The 18784-nt window shown below is 41.8% G+C and overlaps 1 protein-coding gene across 17 annotated transcripts in view; it reads left to right on the top strand.

Annotated features, from left to right (window-relative positions):
* LOC100117071 (peripheral plasma membrane protein CASK) overlaps window positions 1-18784 on the top strand; it is a 64002-nt gene that overhangs the window by 36525 nt on the left and 8693 nt on the right. For 9 of the 17 annotated variants that reach the window (XM_031931944.2, XM_031931949.2, XM_031931947.2 and 6 more), the window contains 3 exons: window positions 13699-13890; window positions 14024-14188; window positions 14322-14396. In XM_031931944.2, coding sequence (XP_031787804.1) covers window positions 13699-13890; window positions 14024-14188; window positions 14322-14396 — 432 coding nt within the window. Of the gene's footprint in view, window positions 1-12218; window positions 12565-13698; window positions 13891-14023; window positions 14189-14321; window positions 14397-18784 lie in introns of those variants that run through there. The other 8 variants (XM_032600448.1, XM_032600446.1, XM_032600449.1 and 5 more) reach the window with 2 other exon arrangements.

An 18784-nucleotide genomic window follows, 5' to 3' on the forward strand; every position in this document is an offset into this window, starting at 1 on the left:
GCTAGATCTTCTCGGTTCGGGTTACTCGAGGATGATTGGAATGAAGACACACAAGGTTCCATTATTCTTTCTCTTTGCCGCTGCCACATGGTGGCGGAAACGATAGCTTGATCTACTAGTCATCATCGTATGTGGCGCTGCCGACTCTGCTTGCATCATTGTTCATAGCTGACTACTTCTCCCCGTGTACACACACACACACACACACACACACACACACATATCCATACCGACATTTTCTAAAAACACTTGATTTGAACTTCTAACACACCAAAACGTATTTTCTAGAAGTTTTGACGAAATACAAAATTTAACTATTACAAAGCTTCTTCTAGGAGGAAGCAAAAACTGATATTATCAATATTCGCCGCGCGCAGCCTATTGCATTTACTTAGATTCTCTTTGTATAGAAGCTGTGGAAAAACATTCGTCGTAAAAAGTCGCCCCTCTCTCGAGTGCGTATACTATTTCAAAGTCGAAATAAAAGCCTCTTCAGTGCGGCCTCTTCATTTCCTTGGATCCGTTTTGAAAAGTTAATTGCGCGAAGAATAAAGCGACGAACACAGCAGCGGCTATGTGTGTGCGAATCCATCTCGACTGTCCGCAATGCGGAATTCCTAGTTCAAACGTGCTTGCTCGCAAAGGACTCGCGCGCGAAAAATCCTCCTCTCTTTTTCTTCTCCTTTGCCATTCATCGTTTCCATTCTCTGCTGTTTCGAGGTGCGCGCATTCTTTTTGCTCTCTCAGCAAAAAGAGCTCCTGCAGTCCAGGGGCTGCATAATACATGTAATCGGGTTTGAATCCGGAGCTAATAGATTGAGCCGTCGCCTCGTTTTTGCTCAACCGGCTTTCAAGCTCTGTGTCCCATTTCGAACGATTTACTGCCGTAAGCGATACGCGCGATTGCAACGTCATTGTCATTGCTCAATTTTTTAAATATCTTCCTTTTCTTTTTGTTTCAGGTGAGTCGAATCTGCAATTGACATACTTTGCGCTCGAATACGTCGTGTACTGTGAGTATTCTGCTTTTTGTCCAATGCACCGCCACAACTCGGGACGAGCTGAATTACGTGGATCCGGACGACAGTGTTTTCGAGTAGATTTATGAAAAATGCATCGAATTGAAGCCCGAATCGTGATCCGCTTAATTCTGCGAACGACGTGAACCTCGTGTGCCATCTTTTCATCAGGCGCTTCATTAGGCCAAACGATCTCGCCAAGGAAGCTGACAATCCCATTAAGCCGCCGACAACTCGGTTAACGTTCAATCTCCAATGCCCGGTGCAATTCACGGCTCTCGTTTCATTTCCGCGACGCCACACCTCACCCATACTTTTCGTTTTTTTTTCCATTCTCATTTTTGCGATTGCTGCGTTTCTAGCGCCAAAAGCGCGCTTCCAAATGGTAAAAAACGCCCGCGCTTTTGGCGCCGAATTGAACGAAATTCATCGAGCGCGCGATAAGTCGGTTAGAATGCGTAAATTCATAGTTTCGAAAGCAATATAATCCGAGAGCAGCTGCTGTAACGCGCGCATACGCATATCGCATCCCCGCCAGCTAGCAGCAAGCGAGAGCAAACAGTGCGACATTATTTTTTGCCAGCGGCCCGCATACGCGCAGTCGAGGCCGTATAGCCGGATTTCGATCTCTCATTCGTTCACGTTTCGTAGGAACACGAAAAACCTTTTTTGCAGCTGCCATAGTATATAACGATTTTTACGTTCCGAGACGCGTGAATGTGTTTTCCCGAGGACAAAGTTGTGTATAGGCTATAAAAATAAAAGGATTTTTATAATAAGCATGAATCTTAAAAGTTTCGCCCGAAAAATGAGGCTTTTATCCGCGAGGCGTGTGCTCTCTGTCTCCCGCTCGGGCAGTTTAATCTTTTTAATCTCCGAGCGTTTTACGGGCGCGCGTCGCGCTCCTCGGCCCCATTTATTCCTTCTTCATAGCTTATCTTCATCTCGGCTCGTCGCCTCGCTTGTGTCGCCTTGGCGGCTGAATTGCGTTAACGTATAATAACAAACGATTTGCCGTACTTGAAAGTCATCGGCTGCCGCGCTCGCTACAGGCACTGCTATTCTGCAATTTGAGCAGAATAGCGAGAAAGCTTTCTCTCTCGCGGGTAATTTCATTGAATCTGCTCCGGTTAATCGCCGAGGTGTCCGGGCCGGGAGAGAAAATCGAACGGCGAGTTTCGCGCGCCGCCCGCTCTCCCGAGAAACCAGAATTATTTTCTCATTTCCGAAAGATCAGGATAACGGGCCAAGTTTTTGCTCTGCCGGCTCGCTTTCGGTGAGTTTTCGTGAAATTCGCGCGCGCGAGTTGTAGGACGCGTCAGAAAGAGAGTGAGAGTTAAGAGAATTAAGAAGATTTTAATTTAAATGTTTGCGCGCTCGCGAGGGGGCTTTTGTTTAATTTGTTCCGAGCGCGCCTCGAGGGTGGGTCGCGCCGTCGAGTGTCAGTCAAGCGGGCCGCGCGGAAGCTGACAGGAAAAACGAGCGATTATATTTCGCGCTAAAGTCCGGTCTCGTTCGTACAACCGAGCATCCGGACGCTCCGACCGCCGAGCCGAGGACGAAAGAAAATTCGCGCAGCTATGCGCAGCGGGGAGCGAGATGGATATTGCGCGAGCGAAACAATCGAATAAGGAAACGGTAAAAATGTCCCTGAACAATCGAGAGCTCGCGGCCGCGCTATCTCATCCGGTGCGGCGTATTAGCCAGCTCTCACGCGCGCGCGCGCGCCTGTGTGTGGGTGAGCTGGGCGTTGCCTATAATTTACCACAAGTCAGCCGGGGTGTGATAGCAGCGCGGAGAGAGCGGGCATCGGCAGTCGTGTGTCCCAGCACAGCCCCTCCGGGCTCGGCTCTCTCTCTCTCTCTCTCTCTCTCTCCCTCTCTCTCTCTCTAGTTGGAGCTCAAGCTCGAGGCCAGTTCGCGCGGCGGCGGATGCATCGAGACTTGCTTGCTTCCGACAGCTTTGGCGCGACGTAATCATTTATTACCGGCAAGCGAGGGCGATTAATTCCAACGGATCGGCCCGGCTCTCTTTATAGCTCGCGCCGCGCCGAGACACGTGTATTTAGCCGGAAAACATCGGCGGGACGTGCGGGAATCCTGGGACGCGGCTCGCGCTGCACACACGTACTACATGCAGCGGGCGCGGGACGGAGCTACTTTCGCTCGGGCAATCGCTCCGAGTTGCCTGGAGCTGCGCCAACTCGCGTCTGCATGGGGGTTTGCATCAGCTCTCTTTCTCTCTCTCTCTCTCTCTCTCTCTCTCTCTCTCTTTCTCTCTCTCTCTCTCTCTCTCTCTCTCTCTCTCTGTGCTATCTTTTGAGCAGCCCGCCAGTGCCACTCGGCAACTTTAGTCATTACTTTCGCGGATGAGGGGCTGCGGCGAAAAAGAGAAAACCGCTGGCGCGTGCGCGCGTCGCTACGTCGGTGCCTGCAGTAGTGTAGCACTCGTCTGATCTTCAACTTGAACAATTATGTACGTATGTACGTATAGGGGCTTGCCTTTTTTCAGCTCAGAAAATCCCGAAGTCGCTCGGCTCTTCCTTCCGCTTCGTTCACTTTTTACGCACGACCGCGACACGGAAGTGTCTTATAGTTTCGTGTGCGAAAAATGTGTGAGATGCGATATCTCACGCAATTTTCGACCGATCGGGCTGAAATTTTAGGAGAAGTCTCCTTTTACAAAAGCTAAAGAACTTTTTTTTTATCCCGATCCTCTACGTCGTTTTGAAATGCGGGCACAATTTGTTCGATTTTTAAGCGTTTTTTTAATAAAAATGTTCCTGTCATGCGATTATCTCGGAAAGACTTTAATCAATCGGGCTAAAAATTTGTTTGCGAACTCCCCTCGTAATACTAAGCTGACAGATTTATTTTGGGCTTGATCCTGCACGTATACGCAGAATGCGGTCACCTCCAAAAATCGCTAAAAACGGTTTGAAAAATACAACTTTTTTCCATTAATATGAAATCATGAAAATGCTTAGAACTCGAGTTTACAGTCCAAAATCGGTTTTTTACAGCTAAAAACCCAATTATTTGACATAAAACATTACGGATTTACGTTTTACATGAAAATGTTAAATGGAAAAGTTGTAGACATTTTCAAAATACAACTTTTTTCTATTGACATCAAATCATGAAAATGCTTATAACTCGAGTTTACAGCCCAAAATCGATTTTTTACAGCTAAAAACCAATTATTTGCCATAAAATTCACTTTCAAAATTCAAGTGTATATACTGAACTAGAAAAACCTAAACTCAATAAAGAAAATTGCTTAGATTGAAGAAAAGCTCTATGTAGCTACAAACTATGCTAAATACCTAAACAATCAATTTTCTAATATTCTAATTGAAATCCTACAAACGAAATATCATCCTTTTGTTTACTTCCTCTTGAAGACTGCGATACAAAAGTGTTGTATTATTTATTTGAAATTACAATAGAATAAAATTAAAATAAGATATATTTTAAGAATATCTACAAACAAAAATAAATAATTGATACAAATACAAATAAGTTACTAATTTTCCAGTAGTATTGATGACCGCCAGAAGAATACCAATCAAAACTTTGACAACAATATTGAAAAAAAAAACAGGATAATACTGTATAAGCACCGACAGGCATTAAGAACGCGAAGCGCGAGCGTCAGCGGTCGTCTCTTATGCGCAAAACGCGAAGCGCGAGCGTTTTGCGTGCCTTGCATCGCGAAGCGTGGCGCGCTAGTTCTCTCGCCATCTTTCCGCTCACACATCCTACACACACTCCACGCGCGCCAGGCTGCAGACGCATTTCAACTCGCTCGCTCTCTTTTTGCGCCAAAGCTCCTCGGATAAGATCGGGTTTTCATGCTGGATATATAATGTCCCAAGGCAGAGGAGAGAGAGGCACGAGACAAGCTGCCTTCCAGCAATTTCAGTCTGCGCTACTCCCCCGCGCACGCTCACGGGACTGTCTTGGGGTGTCGAGCTGTTTCGGGAAAAGGGAAAAATGAAGGCAGGCAGGAAGGAAGGAAGGACGGGAAAAAGGGAGCATCGCGAGAGGACGCCGGCATTATGTCTTCCAGCTCATAGGCCATGTCCTATGGCAGGGATAGCTGCCGGTCCGTGATCCCTCGCCGTTGTCTTTCCTCTCGATGCCGCCACACACGCGCACAATCATTCAGCGACTCCAGCCGTCAGCCTCGTACAATGGCTCCTCGTTTCTCTCTCCCTCTCGCGTGTATGAAGCAGCTTCCGGCGATATCCCTTCTCCCGCGACTCGCCCAGACGGACGCGCGAGTGAAAGACGGCGCGATTGAAAGGAAAAAATGCGCCGCGCTGCACGAGCAGCTTGTTACGCGTCCCCGCAAAAAGCTACTCTGTAGGGGGGAAAAATCAATGCTCACGGCGATCCCTCCCTCTATTTTTTTAATTGCATCGGCGAAATCCGAGCCTTTGCCGGCGATTACTAGGTTAGCGAAATTTTAATATCCCCAATGCACCCGTTTAGCTACGGCTCCGCGTACCTATAGACACACGTCCTATCGGCAATATCGCGGCGGGGTTCGTTCGTAAAGCTGCGTTCGGCGACGTATTTTATGCGCGCAACAATGTAAATGGAATGGCAAATGTATGCGATGGCCCGATACTTTTCCCCCGGCTCCCGCGGCGTGCCCCAAATAATGATCTAGATCGCGCGAGTGTTGCTCTTTCCCGGGATTCGACAAACCGCGCGCGCTGCGACGAGCTCTCTCGTCCTGGGAACGCCGGACTTTTCACGCAGCTCTCGATTTTAGCGGGAAACTTTTTTCGGACCAACTGGCAATTGAATCGCAAGCCATCACTCGATCTCTGTGCCCCTATACGTACACAAGTTGAGCCGCTAACATTGAACGACGAAATATATATATCGTAAAAATATTAACGAATGCGGCGGGCGCGCTCTCGATTCCAGCAATCTCTCTGTATAAAGAGAGAGGAAGGGGCAGCGAGAGGAAGATGATTGGAACGCAGCCAAACGGCGCTGCAACCGAGAATCGAGTGACCTAGTATATCCTAGGCAGGATCTTATCCGGCCCGTTCTAGTCCTATCGGTATGTTTCTCGGTCCGTCCTGCGCGTGCGCGATAAAAACGAAAGAACAACTTCGCTCGCGCAGAGAGGAAGAGAAATCTTCTAAGCCTGTATATAGCTGCTCTCGCGGACGTGAGTCGAGCGGGGGAGCGCGGAACGACCGCTCTTTAAATGGAAAATATGAAGGTTCGCTCGCTGCGAAGCGACAATTCAATTATGTAACTGAATTATCGTCAAACATCCTAAATGCCACCGCCGTCGAGAGCGAGAGAGGAGGAAAAAGTATATTGTACAGCGGCGTTCCAGAGGCGAATTGGCTGGCAGCGATGGGGCGAGCCTCACTCCTCCTCCTCTGGCCGTAAGTTCTTGCTTATTTGCTCTTCTCCGCGCCGCTGAAGGAGCTGCAGCGCTGGGGAGTAGATAGAGCATGAGAAGGCAGAGAAAGAAGCTGCGCGCGACCTACTTCGCTCATCCACTTCGCCTTGGCCGTACGTGACAAGTTCAGCGACATTACGTACTTTAACTCACCGGCGGCAGCCCAAACAGACGCGCCACCAGACGATACAACGAGCAAAAACGCCGGCCTCGCCGCTGCGTCTCATTATTATTTAGCGTTAATTAACGCAGCGAGGCAGAAGCCGCCGAGAAATTACGCGTCGAAATTAAATTTATAGCGTCGACGCACGCTCTCGGAATAAAAACGGATCACGAGAAAACGGCGATGGGGAGAGAGGGCCGCCGCCACCGCGTCAATGCACGCGTTATGTACGACCCTCTCTCGCTCTGATCGCCTCGATCAACGTTCTTTCGAACGAGGGCAGAAAATAGAATCATCAACTTCAGCCCTCATCCCCTACACCGCAGGCTACACGCTTGACACAGTATACTCCGACTGTAAACGATCGGCCATTCCTTCGCAGCCTTGAACTCGCTCTCTATACGGCGGCTTCCACCCCTGAGTATAAGTATGACACACGTATACGCCCCTCCGGCTTCCTCTCGAATTTTTCCCAAAGAAACAGGGCCGCAGCTCTGTAGCGAGTTGTGTATGCGCTTTGCGAAAAATTTCCGTCAATACAGATTTAGCGTTCAAGTAGACTCCGCCTGGCTTTAGTCAGACGCGTCATGTGGGATAAACTTTAGACGCGTTCGCAGTGACTGGCGAATAAAGGTTTCCAATAACCGCTCCATATATCACGTTTTTCTTTTTAATTGGTATTGCTGAATAAACACAGAGACGCTCGCGCGTTCACGAGACGACCGAATAATGTATCTAGGGCTCGAATACTCGGACTGCGATAGCGAGTTATTAAAAATCGCGCACAGCAGCAGCCGTTACGGATCGCGTCCCTTTCAAGCTTCAGCGAAAGCGTTCATCGATCATTCGTCGCGTCGTGAATTATCACGACTTTTGTCGGCACATAGCGAGAGTGAATGGGGGGCAGGAATGAAATCGCACTTTTCGCCCCCCCCCCCCCCCCATCAAGAGAGCATACGTACGAATCTTTCGGAGATATGTGCGTGTCCGCGCGGGGCAGGGTCATATGCGGGATATTGAATGACGGACTTTTTTCAATATCGAAATACATCGTAACTCGTGGCCTGAGCGAAGGATTGGCCGAGCTGTGCGAGAAAAGGAGAGCTTCGCGGAATAAAGCTTCGAGGAGGGCACGTGTCTCGGGTTTCTAGCGGGGGCTGTAAACATCTCAAGGCTAAAGAGAAAAGAAATAAGAGTCTGGTTTCACATTTAAATGCACGCGCGCGGGAGGAATCGAGGCGAGCAAAGGCTAGCACAGTGTATACGTACAGAGCAGCGCAGGAGTCGCGAAGCCTGGGAATTATAAATTCGGTATCGCGTGCGGCGCAGGCGGTCGCGTCGTGTAGCCGCATCTATATATACATCTTGGATTCAGCATATAGAATAAGCTTGGCTGTCTCTCTCTCTGCAGTGCTGCACGGACGAGGCGCTGCGGCAGTACGCTGCCGGCGCCGCTGTAGCGTCGGGCTCTTTTCAATTATTTCATCCGCTTTGAACATTCGGCGCACACGGCGCGCTGCCCACGCTCTCTCGGCTATAGCTGCTCGCCGCCGCTGCTACCAGTAGCCGAGGATATACACACACGCGCGAGCGCGAGAGCAGCTCGGCTTCGATTATTGATTCGGCCCTGCTCGAAAATCTGCACTTAATGCGAGGAAATAGTCCATTACGTTGAATTAGTTTTACGCCCGCCCGTGAGCTGTGTGAGTGCGGGGGGTGTGCGCGCGCATGTATATACACGTACCCCCGTGCCGTAAATCTATAGATATACACCTATAACAAGATAACGAGTTGCCGAACGCTCGAGCGCATGGGCGGCCAACTTTCAACGCCCCCCTTACGGCGCCTCCTACGTGGCGTGAATTTTTCCCGCGCCGACAACTCAGCGTTCTGATTTCTCCCATTTATTGAAACTCGGCGTCGAATAATTGATTGCCGCGCCAAGACTATCCAGGCAACTTCGTGCTCGCGATGATGCACTCGACGCACCGTCCGAAAATGTAATATGAATGTAGTCGGTGTTTCACGTGTGCAATAGTGGAACGGCTCCCCCGACGATAAAAATAGCACGAGCCGAAGCCACGTGCGCGCGGCTTGCGTCGGTAACTTTTTAATTTTTCCGAACATCCTCGCGCGCAACGCCGTGATGTCGCCGGCACGTAGTTTTTCTGTTCCATTGTCCGCGCGGCGCGCAGCTGAGCCGCATTGTCCGACGGAGGCATCGGATGAAAAAGAAAATCGATATTTCGATAGCCGATCTCCCTCTCTCGCGAGAGCTTTTTGACTCTTGTCTACACTGCACACACACTCGCAGCGCGCGTGAACCTACGTGTTTCGCATGCAGCCCTCGAGTTTTCTCGAAACAAGATACCGAATCATCGCTCGATAGAGATGGCTCTGAAAAGACTTCGGCTAATATAAAGCGAGCAGCCGGGATTCCGTTGCGGCCAGATGCTGCAGCGAGCTCTCGGCGCATTCATGTACAGGAGATGTAGCGGCGCGTGTCGGTATAGTGCACGCCGAGGCTCGAAGTGGGGCTTTTTTGCGCGACCGGAAAACACACTTATACATGTATGCGCGGCGCTACACACCAGCAGCTCGCGTGTCCTGCGCACACACATGAGAGCACTGCAATACATATATAGACAAGTTTGACTCTTTGTGTTTTACAAGAGCTGAGTCAACTGACCTATTTTGATGCGCAGCAATATCAAAGAGTCCAGCCGTCGAGCGAGCCGGCGTTTTATTTCAATACGAATATAAAACAAAAGGATCAATTAAACGCTTCACATTGAAATCCCAATTCGTTTTCCTAGACCGCGTTTAATTCGCGACCGCTCTGTACAAACACACACACTGTTCGTCTTCTCGATCGACCTTCGACCGATATATCGATGCCACTCCGACTGCTCAGTTTTCAATGTCTAAAATAATAATTCCGTATAGATAGCTCTCGCACTTTATACGCTGCGAAATTCCATTTTTCCGCCACTCTGTATCTTCGATCGGTAAATAAATAAAGCCTCTCCAGGGCAAAGAATGCCGAAGAATAGCTAAGAGCGCCGTAAATTTCGTTTTCGTACTAAAAACTTTAGTACCTCGCACGAAACCATGTCAAAGTGCAATCGAATCTCAAGGGTGTTGTCTAGCTCCTACCTAGCTCCCAAGGGCTGTCCTAAGTACATTCCTCTGTAGGTGAAACAAGGATGCGGATTAAGCTGCGACACGAATCGTTGCTTCTTGATTAATAGTTAACCTGCGGAGTCTCCGGATCCTCGAGAGCAGACCGTGTACTATATACAGTGTTGGGCGACGAGATTTGCTCCCCAGTATTGACATGTCAAAATTGGTGCGAAAGAAGCTTTCAAGTTCGAACGAGCTAATTTCCATGGCCATCAATATTTTGTGACGATAGCAGCTAGTAAATTAGCAACTGTGCGCAAGCGACAGCGTACATAAAGCATTGCACCTCCGGGACACGCTATTCCCATGCCGTTGATACTCGTATATCCAATCAAGGAGTCTGTCAATTAATAGATGTTTTGAACGGGCGACCCCGAGCACTTTGATCCGATAAGTTGTGGTTTTCAGATTGACCATTTGCACAGTAGTTAAATGCAAGTTATCCAACTCGTCGGTGTAAATTCACCACCCGATGGTGTACAGCAACTACTGTACCAGAAAGACAAACTGACTTCGGAAACTAAATTACGGCTACTATTTTACGGGTCTGTTTATTACACTAAACGGAGAAAGAACGGCGGATGTATAAAAAAAAATCCACGCCATTTTTTTCCTTCGCTTCTTTTTAATACTTTCGCCGGCGTCGCGATTTCACTTGCAAATAAATTCAATTAGCGAGGGGTCTTAAGCTCTTACCAAAAAGTTCGATTGATTGACTATATGCGTTGCAAATGATGTAGAAAATCGCGACCTACTTTTACCAGATCGCTTTACTGCTAGGAAATTCATCTTCCGGCTTTTCCAGACTTACTCTGCGGCTATTCCGTTGATGTTTTCACCAGAGATGCATTTCACTCGAGCGTGAGTGCTGCGTATTATTACAAAAGCTGTCGATCGCCGCCCGCGCATGCGCGTTTTGAGAGCGTGTTCATTGTGTGCCAAGAAGTTTGAAAAAAATACAACTTTTCCAAAGTATTACTTCGGAACTGCTTATTCCCATGGAATATTAAATGTGCGAGCGAATGCAAACGGCCAACACGGGTGAAGTAAGGTGTTATCGTGGTCCCTGTACACCAATCGCGCACCGGCTGTTCCATATCAGATGTGATTCAATATAGTTTTCATATATTTTACGTGCCAATGAAATTTTGTTAATCTAAGCGCCAACATTTATCATGCAAAAGTATGTCAACGTTTTTAAACGTATTCGGATTGCGCGACGAGTAGTTTTTCTTGAAGTATTTGCAGCATACTCTGTGCTGAATTGAAAAGCTATTTTCAAAACTTTGATTTCGAGATATTTCAATGTTTTAAAGTCAGTTGCAAAATTGCGCGTTTGTATCTTCGGTACATGATTATGTAATCGGGCTCAAATATTAACGAACGTTTACAAATTAAATATTAAATAGTACGATTCAATAATGAACTAGTAATTTATAGCAGTAGTTATTGCGATAGTAAAATGCTCTAGGCACAGCGCCATCGCTCGTGCAATGAGAGAACCCTTTGATACAGTGGGCTATACATACCCTTTGAAACTCTGCATAGAAATACGGCCTACATATCCTCCAAGCGACGTTTCAACTTTACCGACTTTTATGCACGCTTAGTTCTTAACATATAACTCCATTTACTAAAAATCTTGTTTGTGCAAAGTTTATTTTCTTGAGAAACGACAGAAATTGTAATGCAATTATAATATTTTATAATTACGTTACACGTCTAAAAAAAGAGTGTTCTGTTAATTCTGAAGCGCTTTCCAGTGCAGTTTTTACAATGGTCTAATTAGCGAAAGGTCATTATTAAAGTCCACGTGCGTTTGTTTTTTCAAAACAAGCAACATAATGACACAAGCGCATGAAAACCATTTCAGAAATTTAAGTCCCTCGAACAATGAGAGAAAGTTTTTGAAAAATCACTTGATTTAACTTCAAAAACACGCTTGTATTCTGGGATGAAAATCTACTTTTGCATACGAAGAATATGCTAGTCAACGTACAGAGTAGTATATAAGCTATTTTTGACGATTAGTATAATATTTGCAAGCTCCCGCGCAATAACGCTTAAATTTGGAACATTTTCATCGTAATTGCAACAGTATGTATGACGTGCACCATTAAAAAAGCACGCCTTAAAAATCAGAGTTTTACGCTCGAAAAAAGCAGCTTCATTAGAGCGATGTAATTTTCAATTAATGAAACAGCATGTCCGGAGTCAAAGCATCATCGCAGTAGTGGCGCGTGGCAAAGTACGAAGTAGCACGCGAATAAAGCGAGCAGGTACACAATCCACCGGCAGGAAAATGCAGGGAGGTAGACCGAATGAACGAAAGAGAGAGAGAGAGAGAGAGAGAGAGAGAGAGAGAGAGAGAGAGAGAGAGCGCAAACTGCTATGACGCGAATACCAGCGGGGCTCTTCTCAGTCAGTACTCGACCATCCGTCTGCACACGTAGAACTGCAACCTGCCTGGCCCGCGTTTGTACATCGAATAACGACTACCAGTTTCATTGTGATTTGAAGCCAGTTATTTGGCCCCATATCTTTTAGCCAGTGTCTGCATAATATCTTCGTTTCATGTCAGTTCACGGAGTAGCGTCATGAATTTTCAAACGTTCGCTGCTGCTTATCGCTTTCGTTTGTGTATTGCTGCACTGCTGCGGCTGCTGCATTACAGAGCACCTGATACTAGTATTGCTATACAAGCGGTGAAGATTCTGTCGAGGACGGGCTCCTGTCGATAGGCTCTCACACGAAATGCTTTGTTATGTGAGTTATGCTTTACTGGCAGATAGTATTCATTCCTTTTTGTTTTGTAATTAAATGTATACAATATCTCGCTCATACGCTTATTTAACTGCAAAAACCCATAATTCGTATCTGCAGATGAATGATTGCATCGCGAGTACCCAAAAACATTGTTATTTTTAGTAATCACTGTCGCGATAACGAGTCTCACAGTACTTTTGAAGGCTATTCTTCTCATTTTTTAAACTTTCTCAAAAATAATAAAGCAACTTGCCCAGTACAGCTAATAACAGTGGTAAGCTTTTCTTTCTCGTGAAAAAAAAATCCTCCCAACTGACGAGAAACGCACTTGATACCTGTTTCGAGACCTTAGAAGAGTGAAAAGCTTTTTCAAGATATTTGCATTTGTATCAAGGTTGTAAAATTTATCCACGACTGGAGCGATCCGCTTCCATAAAAGCTGGAAAGAATCTCATGATAAAACTGCTATTTTTTAGTTCTCTATAAGCCTTATATTTAAAGTGCAAAAACATCTTTAATATTATTGTTTTGCTTAATTTGCATCCGTGCAAAATCTTCTCATTCAGAATTTAACAATTAATAAATTGTAAAACAATAGAGATTAGAATCTAATTACTTATATTTGCTCGCCTTGCCGAGCGGAAACTTTACATGAAACACTATAAACGTTTGCATAATTTGCGAACATGTTGAACTGGGCTCTTCAGACAACTCCCTCGTACATCGTGTTAATTATGTTCATCAAGAGAGAATACAAATTAATAGAAACACTGTTTTGAAAGATGCTTATTATTTCGATTACAAATCGACGTACAAGCAACGACTGACTGTTCTTGATAAAATTGACAGTTAAACAACGACTTAAATAAACGGATGCGGTATTTTAAATATGCGCACGACATTAAACTAAAAATTCGCTCATTAAGGTCCCCAAGTTTTTTTACTTTAGGATTGTAGAATGTGTATTACTCAACCAAATATTTTTAAACAGTTATCTTAAATGCTAAAGGCCCATGATGTACCTGTGCGATTTATCTCTTATTGTAGGATTATTACTATAAAAATAATATAAAGCCGCTATTGATGTGTTAGTCTGCTTGATGAAAATCCTAACGAGTTACGCCTATATTTTAGGCTCTACTTCAAGCACAAGATGTTACGGGTCAAGAAGTGTATGGAGAAGATGCAAAAAGAGCAACGCCTCCTCCTATCTTTCCATTCCTCAATGGAGGCGACGATCTTGAGGGTCAGAATGGTGACCTTGAACTCGAGAACGTCACGAGAGTTAGGCTTGTCCAGTTTCAGAAGAATACGGATGAACCCATGGTGAGTTTGGCATAAAATTGTATTCGAATATTAATATAAGATTAAGTACATCAGTATACGTTTAAACTCGAAAATTTTGGAAAAAAATTGACATGCGTCTTGACAAATACCTACATGGCAAACATTGTTTTAGGGGATAACACTCAAAATGAACGAAGACGGTAAATGTATTGTCGCTAGAATAATGCACGGGGGAATGATCCATAGACAAGCTACTTTGCACGTCGGTGATGAAATTAGAGAAATCAACGGAATTGCAGTCGCTAATCAGTCTGTGAATGCCTTACAAAAGATTCTTGTAAGTATATTCATATAAGAGTGGTTGTTCAATTCATTATTATTTTGTTTTATCCTTATTAACATAAGTTATAAATGTTAAACTGCAATCACATTAAGTTACTGACAAAGTTAATTATTTTGTTATGTTATAGCGAGAAGCTCGGGGATCAGTAACATTCAAGATAGTACCATCTTATAGGAGCGCACCACCTCCCTGCGAGGTACAAGTAAGCCCCAAAAACCAAGCCTACTCCCAATCTCACACCACCACTATCACCACCAATATCACAACTGCAACCGCATCCACTTCTATAACAACTACCCCTAGCGCTGCGGCGAGTAATTCAAAATCCGTTAAAACGCAGACCCCAAAAGATCTAAAATCGCAAAAGACGCAAAAAGCTCCTAAACTCAAATTAGGCAGTTCCTCATCCACTGAAAATACGCCTCGACGACGTTTAAATCCACTCTCTGTTCTTCGCTCGCGAAAAAACAAGAGCTAGATTAGACGTTATTGATGATTTATACTTTTTGCAAGTTGCTCTATAGTATTAGAGAAGCTTTAAACAAAATAGTATGTAGATGCCTTGAGAACATTTCAATTAAACATTTTATGCCCAGAAGCGCCTTGACACACGTGAAAGTAAACGTGAATGTTAAAAATCATAAAAAAATATAATTGGTTATGTTTTGGATATATGGATAGAGATTGCTGAGAATTCTTCTATACAACATTTACTATAGATAACTTTTAGTAAATGGCTATGTTAAAATAAGATGAATGTATCTGTTAACAAAAAAATCCTTGTAATATACTTCCAAATAATAGCAAATAGACCTACATCATTGCATACTTAGTTACAATGATGTAAGCCTAGAAAAGTTTGATGTTTTGATCAAAATTTAAGCATGCTTGAAAATTAAATCTTTAACGAAACTCAAAATCTTTGCCATAATAAATGTATAAGAACGCGTAAGATAGCTTATTTAAAAAATTCTTTTTCGAATATTGGATATGTTCGTTAATTCGTTATTATTAGTATTTTAAATTTATAATATTTAATAGAATTCAATTACATCCAAGGAAGTGTAATACTGCGATTGGATATGAAAATAAAGACTTTTTAAAGTTCAAGGCTAAAAATGTTAGGCAACAAAAGATGATATATACAACGTTTTTTACTTCATCTTATATACAGAGCGTCTGACGCCCGCGGAATTCGTTAGTATCTTTTTGTTTAGTCAAGAAACTTAATGAATGAGGACGTAGTAAAGGGTTCTTCAACTTTTTTTCATTCGTACAATAACGCGCGTTCAAACATTTACATGCTCGGAAATTTTTAATGGTAAATGAAGGAATAAACTACTTTACAAGATGTATAAAATTGGATCAGCTAGAGTTTAAATAAAACTCGTTTCTCGTGTTAATATGCTCCTTTTAAATAACTGAGTAATATGCGCGTTATACGATTAACAGATATAAGAAAATAAATAAAAGTTTAATAATTTGTATACGTTACGCTATTGAGGGTCACGAAAACACGCTCAATCGTTTGTATTGACTTATGAGCAATATGCAAACAATTAAAAACTGCGTGTTTTTGTTTTTGGCGTATGAATCCCACTTTCTATAGCATTAATTAATTCTCTTATTATTGGATTAAAAAATTTGGTTACAATAGTCAATATTTTTGATTTTTAAAGAAAACATTCTATCTTTTAACGGATAACCCTTAATTTATATGAATATGGATGCACTATAGCACATTTGAACACTTTCATCCGTTTTTCATGGTTCTCACAAAACACTCCCCTATAAACAGTTAAAACCATTACATAGTATAAGACGAGCTATATATACGTATATAGAACGTTGCTTCAATTGTACAATGTACGAAGAGAGTGCATGGTATAAAGTTTTCTTCCTTCTCTTAGGATTACGTAAAAAAGCACGCCTCTGCTCGTTGGTTGTCTGTTTCTTACATTGGATATACCTTGTTAATTTAGCGAAAGCCCACGGTGACAAATATTTCTTTAAAGTTTGGCCCTAAACTTATTCAGTAGAAAAATTCAATAATGGCTTGCTTTTTTCAATTTCTTTTTCACCGTTTGGTTTCACGTAATTCTCGGTACAATTCCTAATCAATCCTGCGCAATACAAAACTTTTTGAGAGGATACTGACTTGTATTAGTTCGTGACTTTATTGTGTAAGAGGCTGTACCGAACTTGACCAATGTAACAAACGCAATGATCATTTAACGTAGATTCAATTCTTATTATATTTCTTGATTTGCGGATTAGATATTGTGGATATGATTTGAAAAACATAATATTTCAAAGTTTTATAATTCAACAATGCAAGCCTTTGTTACATTTATGTTAAGACCCTCGCCTGCATGACCGGTAAAATATCTTAACTAATTTTTTGCTTTTTGTCGTTTGCTATCGTGCATTTTATAGAAATGTTCAAATCTTTATTAAACTAACATTCAGCTAAGAGTTATTCACATAATCTTACACTATTATAAAAATAATGTAATGTGTCAAAATGAGTGTCTGTATTAATGTAAAGCACCTATATTCATTTTGTTTTTGAGAATCCGTTTTAAGAAGTGTATAATTGTCAAGTATTTTGAGTAAAATTTTATTTTATCTAGTAGCTGTATATTTTATATGCTGTAGTATTGATATATAAGTTAACATACAAATTTATTTCAAAAAATAAAGTAAATATGCAAAAACGTAAAAAAAAAAAAATTTTAAATGTATCGCCAGAGACTTTTCGGATACTAGATGCATTACAATATTATTTTAATATGTGCTACAAAAGTGAAACTTTGTTAATTTGTTCATTCTTAAATGAAACTACTTAATGAAGCCCATGCAGTTGAGGGTGCAATCAGTTTTTTTAACTTTTTACTGTGTATAAAAGTAGGATAAAGAAAGAATAAAAGTATAGTGTGGATTTAATCTATTTATTTTAAATACGTTAACAATTAATTAAGTATACATATATCTGTTCTTTCTAGTCTATGACACCAAAAATATCAATGTATTCAGAATGACGTTATTATTAATATTACAAGCTTATTTATATTTACTTGTAAATATATATAATCAATACATATATCTAAGCTGTATTAAGTTATATGTAATTATTATTCTGTCCCGGAGAATCCCCAATCTGCGTATCAGAAGATATTCCGAAAAATAAAAATCATATTCTATATATATATATATATATATATATATATATATATATATATATATATATATATATATATATATATATATATATATATATATATATATATATATATATATATATATATATATATATATATATATATATATATATATATATATATATATATATATATATATATATATATATATATATATATATATTATGATGTAAAATGTTAAAATAGCTGTACATCAGAAATATGTGAATGTCATGAAAATAACGTAAATTATCTGTAAAATTATGCTCATAGTATAAATTACCGAGCTTCACCTTGATAACTGCGAACCAGCTAAATAATTATTATGTGCGAATTATTTTTGTTCTTGGCATACCAGTTTCAATCTTCCGAAATTATCCAATTTTTCATTGTGAAATTCTATCTTTCAAACGGATAGTAAAAACTTTCAAACTGTATGCTTATAAAATGACTACAGTGACTGCTATAGATTAGATTACTTATGAAATTAAATTGCTTTATAATATTTTTGCTCTTGATATGGCAAATGAAATAAATTCTGAAATAGCGTTATTAAAATTATCTTAACATTATATGGCGTTATTATGGTAATCTTATTCGTTTTTGCCGTGTTTGTAAGATAAGATAAACAACAATTATGTATATCGTCAAAAATCGGAGCGTGAATGGATATTGAAACTTATTTTTTTGTTTCATCTTTTATTACAAATAATCAAAAGCATTACTAGATCTTGAGCGAATTATAGCGGTGCTATTGCGATTACGTATTGTATGAAGATAAAATAAAGCATGAACTGCTGAAAAATACTTTGTCAAGACGTATCGCCTACAACTAACTTCCTATATATTGCAATAATAATAGTATACTGTTATTAACGTGCTACAATTCACTGATACCATCGCAATATATACATTGATTTCCCTTCGTGTATTCGTACTCACATTTAGTATATGTTAATACCACCACATTATTTTCTATGATTTCTACACTTTCCTGCACGGTTATGGCTGTGCATGACAAAGACAAACAAAAATCTAAATTATATTCAATCTAATATCCGCAGAATTAACTGAAAAACTTTGAAGATACAACATGTTTTAGAACAGTGTTTTTCGAACGATACATCGATACGAATCAGTCGTTTAATGCTATATGACAATTAATGATTATTGATACCTTTTCTGTGTAATTTTCGTATACGTTTATGCATACAAATTTAATTTATCCTTGTTTTAATATCAACACAATTTCCAATCCATTATTCACACTCACATACATCAAGGCCTTCCTCAATCGTATTGTTGCAGTATGCCGGGATAAATTGGGTAATGTTATGTTTCTGTGTCTCTAATTCTGATTTTTTTTCTCATAATCATCGCACAATCATCG

The sequence above is a fragment of the Nasonia vitripennis genome, chromosome 5 (genome assembly GCF_009193385.2).
Source record: "Nasonia vitripennis strain AsymCx chromosome 5, Nvit_psr_1.1, whole genome shotgun sequence".
NCBI lineage: Eukaryota > Metazoa > Arthropoda > Insecta > Hymenoptera > Pteromalidae > Nasonia > Nasonia vitripennis.